Genomic DNA, 14877 nt, shown 5'->3' with positions numbered 1-14877 from the left:
TTGCTTCTCGCACCCAGTTCTTGTATCTTGAAACCACAGACCCTCCATTGACGGGTTGTTGTTTGAAGACATCAACTGAACTTCGTCAATGATCTCTCTGCGTGCAACAAAACTACTAACAAAAGAACTTAATTAATTTAAGCTTTAACATCAGATGCCAATTCGATCGCCAATAATTCTGTCTTGAGAGCATCATACAACTTCTACCTTTCCAAAAATGTCAACAGTTTCAAGCTGTGAACTTTACGTTGTTTACAAATTAATTCTTTTGAACCACAAAGTTTGTATTTCAACATGGCGTGCTACCTTTCTTTGTTGTTATGGAAACCAGATAAATGTTTAGACCCACGCCTGAAAAGTGCGCCGGGATAGCTTGAATTTAAGATGGCGGCCAAAAGGGCAAAAGCTTTTGAGCGAAAAATCTCGCTCTAATTCCCTTCAAACATTTGTGATCTTGGATTTAGATTAGTCTCCAGTTTTTCTGGGAAAGAACCGTCTCTCGTTCTATGAAAACAACTCATAGGAAAGCTGCAAAGTTTTTGAAGAGACTGTTACAAGATCTTCTAGACAGACAAGCTAAAAAAAGGCAGTGCCCTAGTGGTGGAGAAAGATTCCAAGATGACGGCTGGAATGATCAAGGTACCAAGTATTATGCCGTTACGTGTTCCTCTGGGAGGTACTGCGAGGAAAAACATGATCGATACTCACACTCCAATCGAACTTCGTTCGGAAACACCCGGCACTCTGATCTATTACACCGTTAACGGAATGAAGCCCGAACCGTTTAAACAGATTGGGATCAAATGTACTTACAAGTACAACCGACCGTTTGTTCTGGGGCCAGGGAAACGAACCGTGAAAGCGATGGCTACTTCGAGTGATGGTACAAGAGAAAGCTCTATTGTTACAAAGACTTTCTTGGTAGAGGAACCAGATGTTGAATCGGGAGATGATGTTTCAGAGCTTCACCAAAGCATGTCTTTGTCCAATGGAAACTTGAGGGAATCGTCTGGTTCTTTGCTTGGTCAAATTCTGGATAATTCCAAAGGGACGAAGCTGGAAACTTCTCAGGCTTGGGGAGCGGAGAGAAGTTCAAGGCGATTGCGAACGTCAACACCCGGGGACTGGGAAGACGTGAAAGGTGCAGATTACAGAAAGCCAAGGACGGAGCCAAGATTCACAATGTCAAGGTTTGGCTCAAATCAAGCAACTGTGGACACCTTTGATCAGTCAGTTGCGCAAGTTGATGGTGAGCTTAGAGAGAAACGAAGTCCTTCAAACAAAACACAACTGAGCAGGATTCAGCAGCAAACAGACTATTTGAAGTGTATATACTGTATGGCACCCAGACCATCGGATCCTTATGCGAGGTTCTGCTCAGAGTGTGGATCTCCTATTCCTCCTTTACCATCATCAAGACTTGCTCCTCCTGAAGGTGGACAGCTCGGCATGTGTGTCTCTTGTCACTCAATGGTGCCTCTGAACACCCCTAACTGCATTATCTGTGAATCACCATTGTCCCCTCAACGTCAGCCACAGGCAACCAAGAAACTAGCGCACAAGCTGATGTGCACAGTGTGTGGCACAGGGAACCCACCTGATCTGAAAGTTTGCGTAACCTGTGAAGCCAAGCTTCCTTATAATTCTAAGCAGATATATACTGGAACAAGTGCTCCTCCTCTCCCAAAAGATTCCATCAACAGTGTCATGACATGTTCCAAGTGTTCTCGCGTAAACAGCAGCGATGCTCGCTTTTGTGATTGGTGTGGTGCAAAACCACAGGCTTACCAAAGCCCACTGATCTGTTCTCAGTGTCATGCTTCCAACAGTGCATTTTCCAGGTTCTGCAACTCTTGTGGTTGTGGCATTGAACCTCCACCGAGAATTTCACAGAAAAGTTCAGGAAGTGTGATTGGTACGATAGTTGAGAGAGCAAGCATTGGTAACACTGTGGGAAGATCAGACTCGGCAACGTGGCTCCCCGTTTCTATTCCTTCAACACCAGCGGAAACAGCAGATAAAGGTATTATTACTAATATTAATATTATTAATTATAATAATATTAGAGGGGTTTTCAATTGAGTGTCAAAAGTAATCAGGCAATTACTTTGGTTTTGGTTTTGGTTTTACTACGGTTCAAGATTTGTTGAGTACCGTAGTTTAATTGGTAAGCACTTGGTTTGGTTTTGGTTTTACTGCAGTCACAAGTGAAAAGCTCTCTCTTGTTATTATTATTATTATTAGTTTAAGTTAATGCTTCCTATACCATGTTGAAACCAGTATTTCTAAGTAGATTATCCTTGCTTTTTTCATCTAATCTTTAGATTCATTTTAATGTGAATAGAAAGAGGAATCATTATCATTATACAAATAATTTCATGTACCCTCATCTGTTGAAGTCTCGCAAAGTAGTTACCCGAAACAATGGCAGGTACCAAGGGTCCATTATACGGGGTTAAGATTCTTTGTGCATTGTACATGTATTTGCCTTATAATGTAGTATTCACATTTTAATGATTATTGATATGGAAATACCTGGAATAAAACGTTTTATTCTCTAAGGATTTGAGTTGGGTACGATATTGAGTTAGCCGATTTGGTCTATTGTTGATTTTCCCGCAAAACTTGGTTTAAAAATCGACACTTTTCTAACGCTGACGGGCACTAGGCCAATTAGGGTGAATCTTATGGTCTTAAGTAACCTGTGGATATCGGTTGCTTTGCAAGGCAAAAGGGGGGAACTGAGGTCAAAGATCTAAACTCACCTCCAAAAATTGTTTCTCCACCTGTGAAGAGCCTGGAGGCTGGCAAGAATTTCAACATGAAAGTCACATGCAGCTTGTCGCCATTAGTATGGCTTATCTGCAAGACTTCAAGAAGCAGGCCTACATGAAAGCCATATGTAGCTTGTCATTGCAGCATGATTCTGAGGCATGCGCATTTGGTGATAAAACCAGTTAATTCGTTGTCTACATATGAATTCAGTCGCAGGTTTAATTCTGACCCTTCCTCTTAAAACTTCTTTTCTGATGGTCTTGCCCCATCATGTCTTCCAAACTGTTTGTCACTGAAGGGAGTTTTAGCACCGAAAATGGCAAAGGCTACGACAACGCCTCAAAGCAAGAAAATTATTGGTTGAGGAAACAAAACCAATATTATTGCTTAAAAGAGGAAGAAATGATCGTGTCGCACGTGCGGCACGCATTTTTTAATATTTCTCTCCCGTACTCGTCAAAACTACTACGTGAAATTAGCAACTTTGAAGGTTTTGAGGACAACATGGACAAACTACAGTGAATCTTTCAGTCTCGCCCTTTACTTCAAATCCGTCCATACCAATCCAGTTATAGGACACTTCGCACATATTGTATCATATAAACAAGATTGAATAATCCCGAAATACTTACAATAGCTCAAACGTATATTTTGAAGTGACATTTTCGTCCCTGTAGCCGTCGTGGTTTCCTAAACTCCCTGTTAAGCAACGACGACGGCGACGTTAAAGAGATCTTCATCTCAAAATATAAATTCGCGTTATTGTAATCACTTCGTGACTAATTCAACCTTTTTAATATGACAAGGGTGTGGTAGTTCTTCAAAAATGACACTGGTCGGAACGGCGCTTAATTTGTGGGAGAAAATGAAAATTTATCCTCAAGTGCTGACGTTCTTCATCAAACCTCAAATTTAGCTATTAAGCACTTAATGACTGGCCCCAAGGGAAACAGTGAGTTTTGTTTCCCCGAGACCCTCAATGTTCCCCGAGGCGAAGTTTTGTTATACCTTCCAACTTAAAATAGAACAATACACAGATAAAAATTATTTGCTTGACGTCGGCTGGCGTACAGATTTGCCGCCGTTTCAAAGGTGCACGACCCTGATCACGTGTGAGTCGAAAGTTCAAGTTGTTGTTGCCCTAGGGCGTCATGAAGTTTTGTTCGCCCTAGGGCGTCATGAAGTTTTGACCAATGACACGTGACACGTTCTCCTCCAATCAGAAAACGTATTTGAGTTGGGAGGTATAACAATTCACGTTGTTGTTTTGCTGACGACGGCAAAGAAATGGACAAAAGGGAAAAACGCACGTGCAGGGCGTGCAACGCTATTGTTTTTGCCCCCTAAATATGCTCGTTGCCGTCGCTGTTGGTTAAGGTCCGTTCCCTATTGGTTCATTGCCCTCATAACTACCTCCTCGTTCTTTGAGAATGTGAATTCCATGTCAATAACCTCATGACAGTTCAACTTTTTTCTCTTCAGCAACATCTACGGTAGGACTGTTCTACCCATCCGCAACCACCATTCAAGCTCAGCTTGAATTTGAGAACCAGGAACGAAGCCGCCTAGAGGCTTCTCGAGATCGAAGACCAGCGCTGGGCGGGGTGAGTCCAGGAAAGGGATTCTGGAGACAGCAAATGGATCATGTCTGTTCGCACATTCGCGCACATGCGCAGAACAACCCAGATTTTCGTTCCACCATTGGCGAACCAAGACTCGGAAAAATTATCACTGCGGCGATTCATGAGGATTTGAATGGCGAGGAAGTTACACTGACATTCACCTTTGCAAGGAGAGATGGAAAAGAGCTTTGGAAGGCAAAATCGAAAGCTCTTGCCTCGAGTTTGAAAGCGTTGAATCTCAACAGGTCTGGATCAACTAGCAGAGAAGATTTGCGCGCCAAAAGAAAACCGAACCAAAGTGGATTGAGGACAACTGCCAAAGGAAAGAAGCAAAAAAGGACAGGCAAGGAAAATAACAGCGATAAACTAAGCGAAGAGGACAGGCTGTTACTGAAGGAAATCGGCGCGAAAGGCGAAGGAAGCGAAGACGAGGTGCAAAGACTGCTCGACGAAGGTGCCAATCCAGAGAGTGTTTCAGCAGACGGCACACCAGCTCTAATCGTTGCGACTATAAACAAGCATGCCGACGTTATCCCACTGTTAGTAAACGCAGGCGCTAAATTGAACGCAAAGAATCTTAGCAAAGGAAATACAGCTCTCCACGAGGCGGTTCAGCTGGGGGGAGGCGGTCTCAAATGCATCGATGTCTTGATTGGATTGGGCGCGCGGACCAGTGTTTCAAATGATGCTGGACAAACGGCGTATGATTTAGCAATGGACACAGGGTTAGACAGTGTAGCACAAAGGTTTACTGCAAGCGTGGGAGATGAAATGCTGCAAAAACTAACCAAGCCAAAGAAGGTGACAATAGTGGACGAAGACGAATTGTAGGAGAATTTTTCATTGAAAAATGAGACTTGATTACTGCGATTTTCATAATTCTGCGGAATCTCACATCAAGCGCCAACGTCCAAACTGCGTGTTGACTTCCATCAATCAAAATAGGCCATTTCCGAGTTCATGTCTGCCTCCTCCTCAAAGTGAGTCTAAGTGCAAAGTTTTTGTGATGGTAATTAGTTGTACTTTACATCTGAATGAAACTAATTTTCATAACAAAAACTTCGCACTTAGACTCGCTTTGAAGAGGAGGCAGGCATGAACTCGGAAATGGCCTATTCCGACGCCAAGCCGAGAGTTGGCCCGGAACCACGGATGCCGAAATCAATTGATGCGTGACGTAACCCACCAATCATCATCTTGGACTCGACGCCGATGGCTAGCGATGGAATCTGAATGGATCTTTTTACTGAAGAACCACTAAAAAGATATCATAATGGTATCCGATCTTCAAAAACTCCAGTTTACTTTCCGAAGGTGGAGTCGATCTTCTCGGCTATGTTCGGAAATTTGATTGATTGGAATCAAAACGCAGTCAAGCGCTTAGCGCTTGAAGGTGAGATTCCGCAAATTATGAAAATCGCAGTAACGCATAAAAAAGCCTTAACTTTGCGTTGTTCTGTTACTAACCAAAGAATCGATGACGACACAGAAAGAAGTAGAGCTCTCGTTTCTTCCTTGCGCGCCTTATAACACAACAAAACATGGTCAAGGCTTGTTAGTTGTTTTAGGCAAAGAATACGTAGCTTTCTGTGTAGATTTCTTGTCAAGCGACCATTTGTTTTCGCTGGCGATTAATGGTGTGCGTGTGTTTACAAATTGTTCATCAAGTTAATAGAGAGATTTAGCATCAACTTTACGTGAATCAGCAAACGTCGGCTTGTCGTTACACGTTTCACGTAAAATAGGGAGAAGGTTCTGAATTAAGCTTCGCGTGACCCACAGCAACTCGAGTATTTAGTTACCAAAAAAGCAAAAACAAAACTCGAGAGTCTTTTTAAACATTGTTTGTAGAAAAAGGCGCTACATAAAAAAGGAAAATCCTTACCCGTCAAGAGAGTTTCGATGAAGCTGTTGTGTCGGTCAACAGAGAGTCAACGTACGTTCATGAAGAAAATTGCGGCAAGGAGTCGGTTATGAACTCTCTATAACCATGAAACCTAATTTTTCCTCCTTTGGCATACCGGAAAATGGTTTTGGTGTACTTTTTTTCCGAAAACAACTTCTTATGTAGAAGAAAATTTCACCTTTACGGCAAACGCGAAAATGGCTGCTTTCACGTAGAAACGGCAAGCGAGAGCTTGCAAACGTAGAAAATAGCGGGAAAATCATGGTCACGTGGTCACTTTTGCCGTTCTCGTAACGTGATGCTTAGGGCGCGTTCGATTGACCCTATTCCGGAATAATAATAAGTGGATTGATGATGAAAACGGTATTTTTGGCGCGTTTCGAAGCAGCAAGGATAATAAAAATATGTACAAAATAGCATTTTAGCAGATGTTTGACAATTTTAAAGTGAATCTCCGTAAAAACGAAGGATTCCTAACTTATATCACTTGTATTCCTATTCCGGATTACGGTCAATCGAACGCACCCTAAATCTCTCTAATGTTGTTTAAATAACGTAGGATGATAACGAAAAACTGTGTACTTGTGGCTTTTTTTTTATTCGATAGAAAAAGTTGCTTTTTCGCTTTTCTAGAAAACGGCATAGACAAAGACTAAGGGCGCTTTCCATTTGACAGGATTGGCCAGCCACACCGGGCATTTCGAAGAACTAACTCTACATCGCCTTCAAGTTAGCAATCTTCGAGGATGATATACACTCCTCCAGAAGAATGCGAGGGATTATCATGCAATTGTGTCTTCAAATTGTCGCATTTTCTTTGCAAATTGACGGGTTTGGCCGACCAATTCTGACGAAAGGGAAAGCGCTCTAAGTTAAACGAAGGAACGTACTTCATTACCGTCTGAATTTCGGGTTGAATTTTAAAAACTATTTACAGGAATCATTCAACCATTTAGAGCTTGCCACAGAAGTAAAGTAAAAATGTCACAGCGCTTTCTTACGTCAACATATCACCGTTCTAGTAAAGAAATTAACTTTTAAACATGTGTGATCTGCGTCGCTATATAATTTAATCTTGTTGTTTACTTGCGACGCAAGTACGAGCATAAGAACGCTCATGCGCTGATGAGGACAGCTGAGACATAAGTACAGGATTTTACGCATGCGTATAATTAACTAGGGGACGTTTCTCGAAGGCCCCAAACATTCTCGGGAATATTTAGGGTGATAAAAAGCTCATTGTATCTTCAAAAGGGAAAGTTCTGAAGTCATGAAACTTTGCAATTGTTTTGCTTGCACTGGTCTCGTAAAGGTCGACTGAGTTTTCAGTGTAAGTAGATCTTAGTTTTCCATCTCACTTCTCGGACTCAATCAGAAAGTTTTCCAGAAAGTGTCCTCAGCCCCTCGAACATTCACACCCAAGTTGTTAACAATATATCACTGTCGATATTGGAATTAGCGGGGACCTCAACTAATTCCAGCCTTCCGCAAGAGATACGACGCGTTTTTAGATCTTCTTTGGTAAAGGCCGATATTTTGCGTTTTATTGTGTTGGTCACTCGAACTTGAACAAGTTCAAGCTCGGTTAAATCCATATATTCGGAGATTTTCCGCCCTCCGTTGAAACCCAGATTATCGAAAGACGTATCCGTGATGCTTTGGGTAAGAACAAGGCCACTTGACTTGCGGCTGAAAAAAAAAAGACACAAGACAAAATTTTCATCCCGGCGTAAAAGAGGCAAAACGTTATTCATCCACAGTAACATTTTCGTATCGCTTTCAGCTTTCCACACAAGTACGCTCGAAAATGCTCAAAACTTTTATCTTACTTTCATTCGGTTGAAAACATGGTTCCTCAAACAACTATGAAACTAATTAATTTTTCTGGACGTAATTATTCCTAACAATGTGGCTTAGAATATCTCATTTTAGCAACGCGAAAAAGACGGCCACGAAGTAGTTCGTGGTATTCAAAATCATGGCTCATGTTTATCTTCATCACAAACCTCTATTCCTCGATGTTATTTTCCAACTGCCGTTCTAAAATTGCTTGAAATTGTTTCCCTGATGTTTTGCCCATCTTTTAGCAGAAGGTTTTCAGTGAAAAATCATTTCGAACAGTCCATAAAAAGCAATTATATTTGCACATACGAACCATATAAACACTGAGGTGGCAATTTTTACGTGATACTGGTCACATTAGCATACATAGAGGGGGGGGGGGGAACGGACGGACGGACGGTCGCTAATTACGTCACAGCTAAAACCAAAATTTCTCGCATCGATGGATTACTTTTTACGCTATTCTTTTGTGAAGTCTCCGATCTCCTTTATCCACAGCTGTGCGGTTTCAAAAGTTTTCTACGCTCAGACGTCAATATTTTTAAATCGAAGAGTCCGTTTTCGCCAGTCGCACTAAAACTAAACAGTTTCGAAAACTATCCGTCGGTTCGAAAGTGTCCACTTTTGCAGCCGTTTTCGAAAGCCTCCAGTTTGTATCACTTTGGTGTGGATGAGAAAAGAAAACGCATCTAAAAAGCACACGTTTCAAACGTAAACGCTTATAAGTTGATTGGGCCTGTCGAATATGTCCCTGGTCGGTTTTCTCGGGAATCGGATAGCCCACTTTCGATATATTAAAATTCAGTCCTAAACAGAAGGCATCATCTCGAGGCTCTGGGGAATAAATATATGGATTTGTATGAGTTTATTCCTCAGAGCCTCGAGATGATGTCTTTTGTTTAGGACTGAATTTTAATATATCGAAAGTGGGCTATTGGCGATACCCTCCCATGCAAACCTGCAGGGTCTTTTGGGCTTCGCCACGCGTTCCTTTTCTTTGTTTATCGACCTCACATGATATCTCCCTCACATGCGAAAATAGGCCATTTCCGAGTTCATGTTGGGCTCTTCTTCAAAGGGAGTCTAAGTGCGAAGTTTTTCTTATGAAAATTAGTTTTTATTCATATGCAAAGTAGAACTAATTACCATCACAAAAACTTCGCACTTAGACTCGCTTTGAAGAGGAGGAAGACATGAACTCGGAAATGGCCTATTTCTCAAGGTCCAAAGTACACTTCCAAGATTTTGAGGTGCGCTGTAATTGGCTTACGTAAACAGTCGAGCCCTAAAAAACGTCACCTGAAGAGGAAGCCTTGCCTTGCCTTGCCTCTCAGTTCCTCCATGATTCTTAATTGTCGTTAGCGTCATGGAGAGCGAGAAAAGACAGTTTGTGGCTCCCAATTCACTTTAAATTTATTTTTAATGAAGCGAACTTGAACTTAAATTTGAAATTTACAAATGCGTAAGTATGTAATTATGCATTATATCATACATAATTATGCGATTCCGCAATTTGTGCTACTAGCTTAGTCCCATCCCGTGTAAGGCAGCATCGCTTACCGTTTGTACAATGCCAAGAGAAGCAAACCAATCAACAAAATAGCTGTCGATCCTCCAACGAGTCCTCCAACCAATACTCCATTCGGTAAGCCTGAAATGGAGATAAGAACACTATAGTAAAGGACAAGCTTCTAGCAGCATTCCACGGTGAGTTGAATGGGGACTTTAAGATCTACGACGCGGTCGTCAACGAGAAAGCCACAAAACCTGACTATCATTGGTCAAAAGTGGAAAAATAATCGTGCTGCACGAGCGGCACGCATTTTAGCACATACAGTTACTGTACTCTGCACCAAAACGACGTGAAATCGACAACATGAGCGTACAAATACAACAAACCCTTCATTCTGAAATCGCTCGTACTAATTTATTACGGAGCTTAAGCACGCGCGTTTTTGAGACGCGGACGGCAACCGAAAGTGAGTTGTTTTTCCTTTAAACTTGTCTTCACACAACCACATTTACATTGCTAAGTATCTTTTCTCCATTGGAGATGATTAGTATAAAAGTCTAGGAGACACCGCTGTTCTGGCACTCGAAATGTTCTCCTCCAGTTGCCGTCCGCGTCTCAAAAACTCGCGCGCTTAAGCTCCCTAATTGTGTTTGCTCGAAGGAGAAAGCTTCCTACTTTTGTCCAGATTGGGTGATTGTGTGGTCTTGCCAAAAGGAATCGAGATTTTTTTCCCTGTAAGAGACACCAAAATAACTGCCCCGAAGATTCTTTTGCAGTTTGCAGGAGCGCCCTCGAGTAGATTCTCGCCAGAATCTCGATCTAAAGACAGTCTCTTTTTGTCACATGCTTAGTTTTCTAGCTTAAAACCCTACGGAAATACAGACTAAGCGACTGTCGAACGCACTTCAATAATCCGAGATTACTGCTAGTTTTTAGGATACATCGCCGACAAAGTAGGACGTTAAAAGATGGACTAATCACGAAAGATAGAGCACAGTTATTGGTTGAGGTAACGTTTTCGTCGACGCCTCCGTTGTAGATCTTAAGGTCCCATTTACCAGAGCAAAAAAGTGACCGGGGGTGAAGAAAGGCGGATAACATCGTATGACATATTGCGGACATATTCCAGTTAGGAGCTTTATTATTGCACAAATTATGACAGACCTTTGTCTGCGTCCAGCGTTGATTGGCAAACCATCCGCCTGCGGCTGAGGTACCACACCTTTAATAATGCGTCTTAAATTCGTGTTTAAAGTATAACTTGAAACCGGGTACATTGGCCGATACTCCGGGTGTTGAAGAAAATGCAGCCCCCCCCCCCCCCCCCAAAAAAAAAACCCCCACTTTTTACGAGGAATGTCTGTGGCAGACCGCCCTATATTAAAAATGGGCCGAGTTTTGTCGTCATCGTAGTCGTACATGGTAATTAGCTACGTCCTGTGGATGAAATAATTTTTCAACCGGTAGAAAATTCGTCCGGTACCGTGTAAAGTACAGTAAAGTCGAGCCCTGTTGGCCAAGGTTCCTACTCTATTGTGGGATCACAGAGAATTCCTCTTGCTGTTAACTTGTGTATGTTGCTCTAAAACATTTCTGTTAGGCTATCGGCCACAACTCATTGCTCCGGAATAAAACAACTCTTTGAGTCGGCAAATTTCAACGCGAAAAGACTACAAAGCCGACTTCAGAAATTAACATAATTTTAAAGCTGTGAAAGGGAACTTTCCACACAAGAATATATTTAATGCAAGTCTCTCTTTACCAGAGGGACACGTTTTAGAAGGGCTTTCGGTTTCTCCTTCTTTATATTTGACAACAAAAAGACGCGTTGCGAATATTTGGTCAGGTCGGGGATTGCTCTGAATGTGTCAAAACCTAATTTTCATTCTGGTACCTTGCATCCCAATGCCAAAGGGTGAATTTCAAAGCTATGCCGACAGAGCACTTCGGAAGCTTTTTGAAGAAAAAAAGTATTCCAAAATCAAGAAAAGCCTTTTAAACATAAGGTTCCAATAAAACATTTCAAAAAGAGGTCGATTACGAAGCGAAATCAAGCGACAGAGGTGAATCATACGATAACTATGAACATGTGTTTACGCTTCCACCAGCGGGGATAAATTTACGCACGGCTAATTTCCCCGCGAAATGTAAAGTCAACTGAAGAAAAAATACAATTTTTAAGGTTTGAAAACGAGCTTTCCAGACAAGAATATCTCGGATCCAAACCTCTCTTAATTAACCAGAGCGACTCGATTTTAAAAGCGTTTTCAGTTTTCGCCGTCTTTGTATTCGACAGCACGAGGACGAGTTGCAAATATCTGGTCAGGCTGGATTGCACTGAAGGTGTCAAAACCTAATTTGCAGGCATTCTGTCAAGAAGCTAAGGACGAAATGTTGGATTTTACCTTTCTTCATCAGCAAAATAGTTGGTATTCATTCGTTGTTACCAGTGCAATTCACGCTTATCAAATAAAAGTTACATTGACCAGAAAACCAAAAGTTCCGTGTTATTTTTCCCTGCATGCCCTCAAATACTGTCACGTAAGAAGGTTGCTATCTAATGACTGCTCTTTTTATACCGAGGTCAAGCCATCGAAGGGAGAAAATTCAGGCTTGAACGAAGCAATGATTAGCATCTTAACTTGATTTTCTCCGTAGTTCAAATCATTATATATAGCTTTCATATGTTAACTTCCGTCGTACAACTAACCAATTACAAACCACTCGACGTTTCACCATCACTAACTTCTTCAGTTTTATTATTTTCAGTCTTCTTCTTTCGACTCCAGCCAACCCATTTCACAAGCGACATAGAAAGTGAAATGACAAAACTTCTGAGATCCTCATGGCACCGGAGCTTTTTATGTGCTATTAACACTCGGCTTATAACTCTCACTGTGCGTCAATCATCACTCACAGTTGCAACCCAACTTAACAACCTTGTCCCATGTAGACGCCACTAGCGTCTTCTTCATTATCAGTCTGGGGTTTGTCCAGAATTATCACGAATCAGTCTTGAGATTTTGAGAAACTCAAGACACCTCGATCTTATCCCACAAGGGTAGAATAGGTTACTTTAAAGCCCTTACCCGCCAATATTAGAAAATCAGTAAACAACGACTGCTACGAGGGCGACACCACGAAACAACGATATTATTTGCTGAAAATCGGTAGTTTTGTTTGTCATTATAAAATCCGCCCTGATTCAGGTGAAAGCAACTAGGACAAACGTTACGCCGAGGATTTCTGTAGCCCAGTTACTCTTAAATGAATTCAAAATTGTGATCTCGGAAATGCCAATGAGGTAAAAAAAATTCTAAGGTGAAACGGGAAAGTGTCATTTTAGCATACCTTGTGAAGAAGGTAATCCTTCAGGAACTGGTTGACGAGTTGTGTTGAAGGCACTCATCCTTAAAACACTGGCTGCAGTGTTCCCAATGGTAGAGCGGGAAAATGTGCTTTTCTTGTTTCCAATCAACTTTGAATCGCTCTTTAGCCCACGCAAGTTTCTAGTCGCGGTAACTGTTGACTCAGCCGTTGGCTCGGTTCCCACGGTCAATGTCGGTCTCCTTGGAGCGGATGTTGTTTTCTTTCGCACAGTGGTCTGTTGTTGATAAGGATAGCGCGTGCTTCGTTCCTGTGCTGTCATGGCTAATTTTAATAAGAAATGCGCTGTATGCAGCAAACTGAAGACGAGTCGAGCTGCTGCGGCTTCCAATAATTGGCCAGCTCGTGGCGTACGCCCCAAGGGAACACAGAATTTGATCTTCTCCTTTCCGTTTTAATTTTCCTCCTTTAAATTACGTAACACTGTTGCAACTGATTAAAGGACGAACATAATGCTAAACAGTTTTAATGGGACTTTAGCTCCATCAACTGGCCACTTACGTCCCGTGCCGTGCATGCTATGCTTATCTTACGAGTTAAGGTACATCATTTCATATTGCAACCAAGTATCGGATATGGTGTAGCACTGACCTCACTAATTTTCCCGCCTCTTATGCACAGCGTTTATTGATACAAACGAGTCTTATTACATGCTAATATCTACAAAATGCATCTAGAAATGTAAACAAAGGCTTGAATGATGCATTTGAGGAGCAAAGTAATTGATTACATCAAAAAAGTCTCAAATGATGCCTTTAACTTAACTGCCCACGTAATGGTTCAGTGACCTGTAACCGGTTTCATTATCACAATCCGTCAAATGATGACGCCGGTTGTACTTTGTGGGTGTTTCTTCGCGTGTGGCGCAAGGCAAAAAGCCTTCTCATTTGTAAATGCGCGTGACGGGTGTGTGGAAGTCGAAGACCGAAGACCCGGAAAACGAAGACCTCCAGAAAAAATAACATACCAAATAGCAAATAACAAAACACATCATTCATGTTATTTAAAACGGTCGATAAGCTATCTATTGTGAATTGCGGTGTGTGGAAAACGAAGACCCTACCGTAATTCACAATAGATAGCTTATCGATCGTTTTAAATAACATGAATGATGGGTTTTGTTATTTGCTGTTTGGTATGTTATTTTTTCTGGGGTCTTCGTTTTCCGGGTCTTCGGTCTCTGTTTTCCAGATCTTCGTTTTCCGCCCCCCCTTCCCTCCCGCGCCTGACTGCGGAAAAGTAGTAAATTCCGACGAGCTGGTACGAATATTTTTCTCTTCGGTTCACATCTTTCCTACGCATGCTTAAGGCTTTATCTCTCCGGTGTTCACTTTTACATTGTTTTCATGAACTTTTGTTTTACTCTGTTTCCTTATTTAATCAGAGGGTCTGACATGAAAAGCTCATCCAAACACACTTCATGACTCGATTAATTATTGTCGACTGTCTTCAAACCGTTTCCCATGATGCGCTGTCAATTGAACACGGCTCGATTCTTTCAGTTCAAGAGCATGGGTTTATCACTGAGTGAAATTCAATGTTTAAAGAACGAGTAAGGTGTATCCTTGAGTTGCTCGGCGGCTCGACAGTGAAATTCATTCTTTACGAACGAGTAAAGCATATCTTTGGGTGGCTCGGCGACTCGTCAGTTGACTGCCGAGCATGAAAAAGTACTTGTTTCAAAAGTGGCCCTGCATTCCATAGTTTAGCCGTCATTTCAAAGGAAGCTCTTTGTTCTCATTTACCAAAGCTTATGCTTACTGAAATCACCGCAAATTGTTAGACAATTGAACCGTCTCGCAAAGAGCTTTTCACGGATTCTGACGACCTAT

General features: G+C 41.8%; 3 protein-coding genes across 3 annotated transcripts in view; 1 reads left to right on the top strand and 2 right to left on the bottom strand.

The window, feature by feature from the left end:
* The window catches only part of LOC137984801 (uncharacterized), a 1917-nt gene extending 1618 nt beyond the window's left edge, over positions 1–299 (bottom strand). Inside the window, exon 1 of the mRNA XM_068832087.1 lies at positions 1–299. This exon is cut by the window's left edge and continues 1618 nt beyond it. Coding sequence (XP_068688188.1) covers positions 1–72 — 72 coding nt within the window. The 5' untranslated portion in view covers positions 73–299.
* Positions 300–467: 168 nt separating this feature from the next.
* LOC137985573 (double zinc ribbon and ankyrin repeat-containing protein 1-like) lies at positions 468–5374 on the top strand. The gene is made up of 2 exons (XM_068833192.1): positions 468–2023; positions 4258–5374. Exons 1-2 carry the CDS (start codon positions 619–621, stop codon positions 5226–5228), a joined length of 2376 nt encoding a protein of 791 aa, XP_068689293.1. The 5' UTR covers positions 468–618; the 3' UTR covers positions 5229–5374.
* A 1513-nt stretch (positions 5375–6887) lies between these two features.
* LOC137985575 (uncharacterized) lies at positions 6888–13664 on the bottom strand. Its single transcript, XM_068833194.1, has 3 exons — positions 13010–13664; positions 9706–9796; positions 6888–7992 (listed from the first exon to the last, which is right to left on the bottom strand). The coding sequence occupies exons 1-3, from the start codon at positions 13305–13307 to the stop codon at positions 7716–7718; spliced, it is 666 nt and encodes a 221-aa protein (XP_068689295.1). The 5' UTR covers positions 13308–13664; the 3' UTR covers positions 6888–7715.
* Positions 13665–14877: the final 1213 nt, after the last annotated feature.

Source organism: Montipora foliosa, chromosome 14 (assembly GCF_036669935.1).
Source record: "Montipora foliosa isolate CH-2021 chromosome 14, ASM3666993v2, whole genome shotgun sequence".
Classification (NCBI taxonomy): domain Eukaryota; kingdom Metazoa; phylum Cnidaria; class Anthozoa; order Scleractinia; family Acroporidae; genus Montipora; species Montipora foliosa.
The sequence above is the reverse complement of the archived record's forward strand: the minus strand, read 5'-3'. Positions and strand labels throughout refer to the sequence as shown.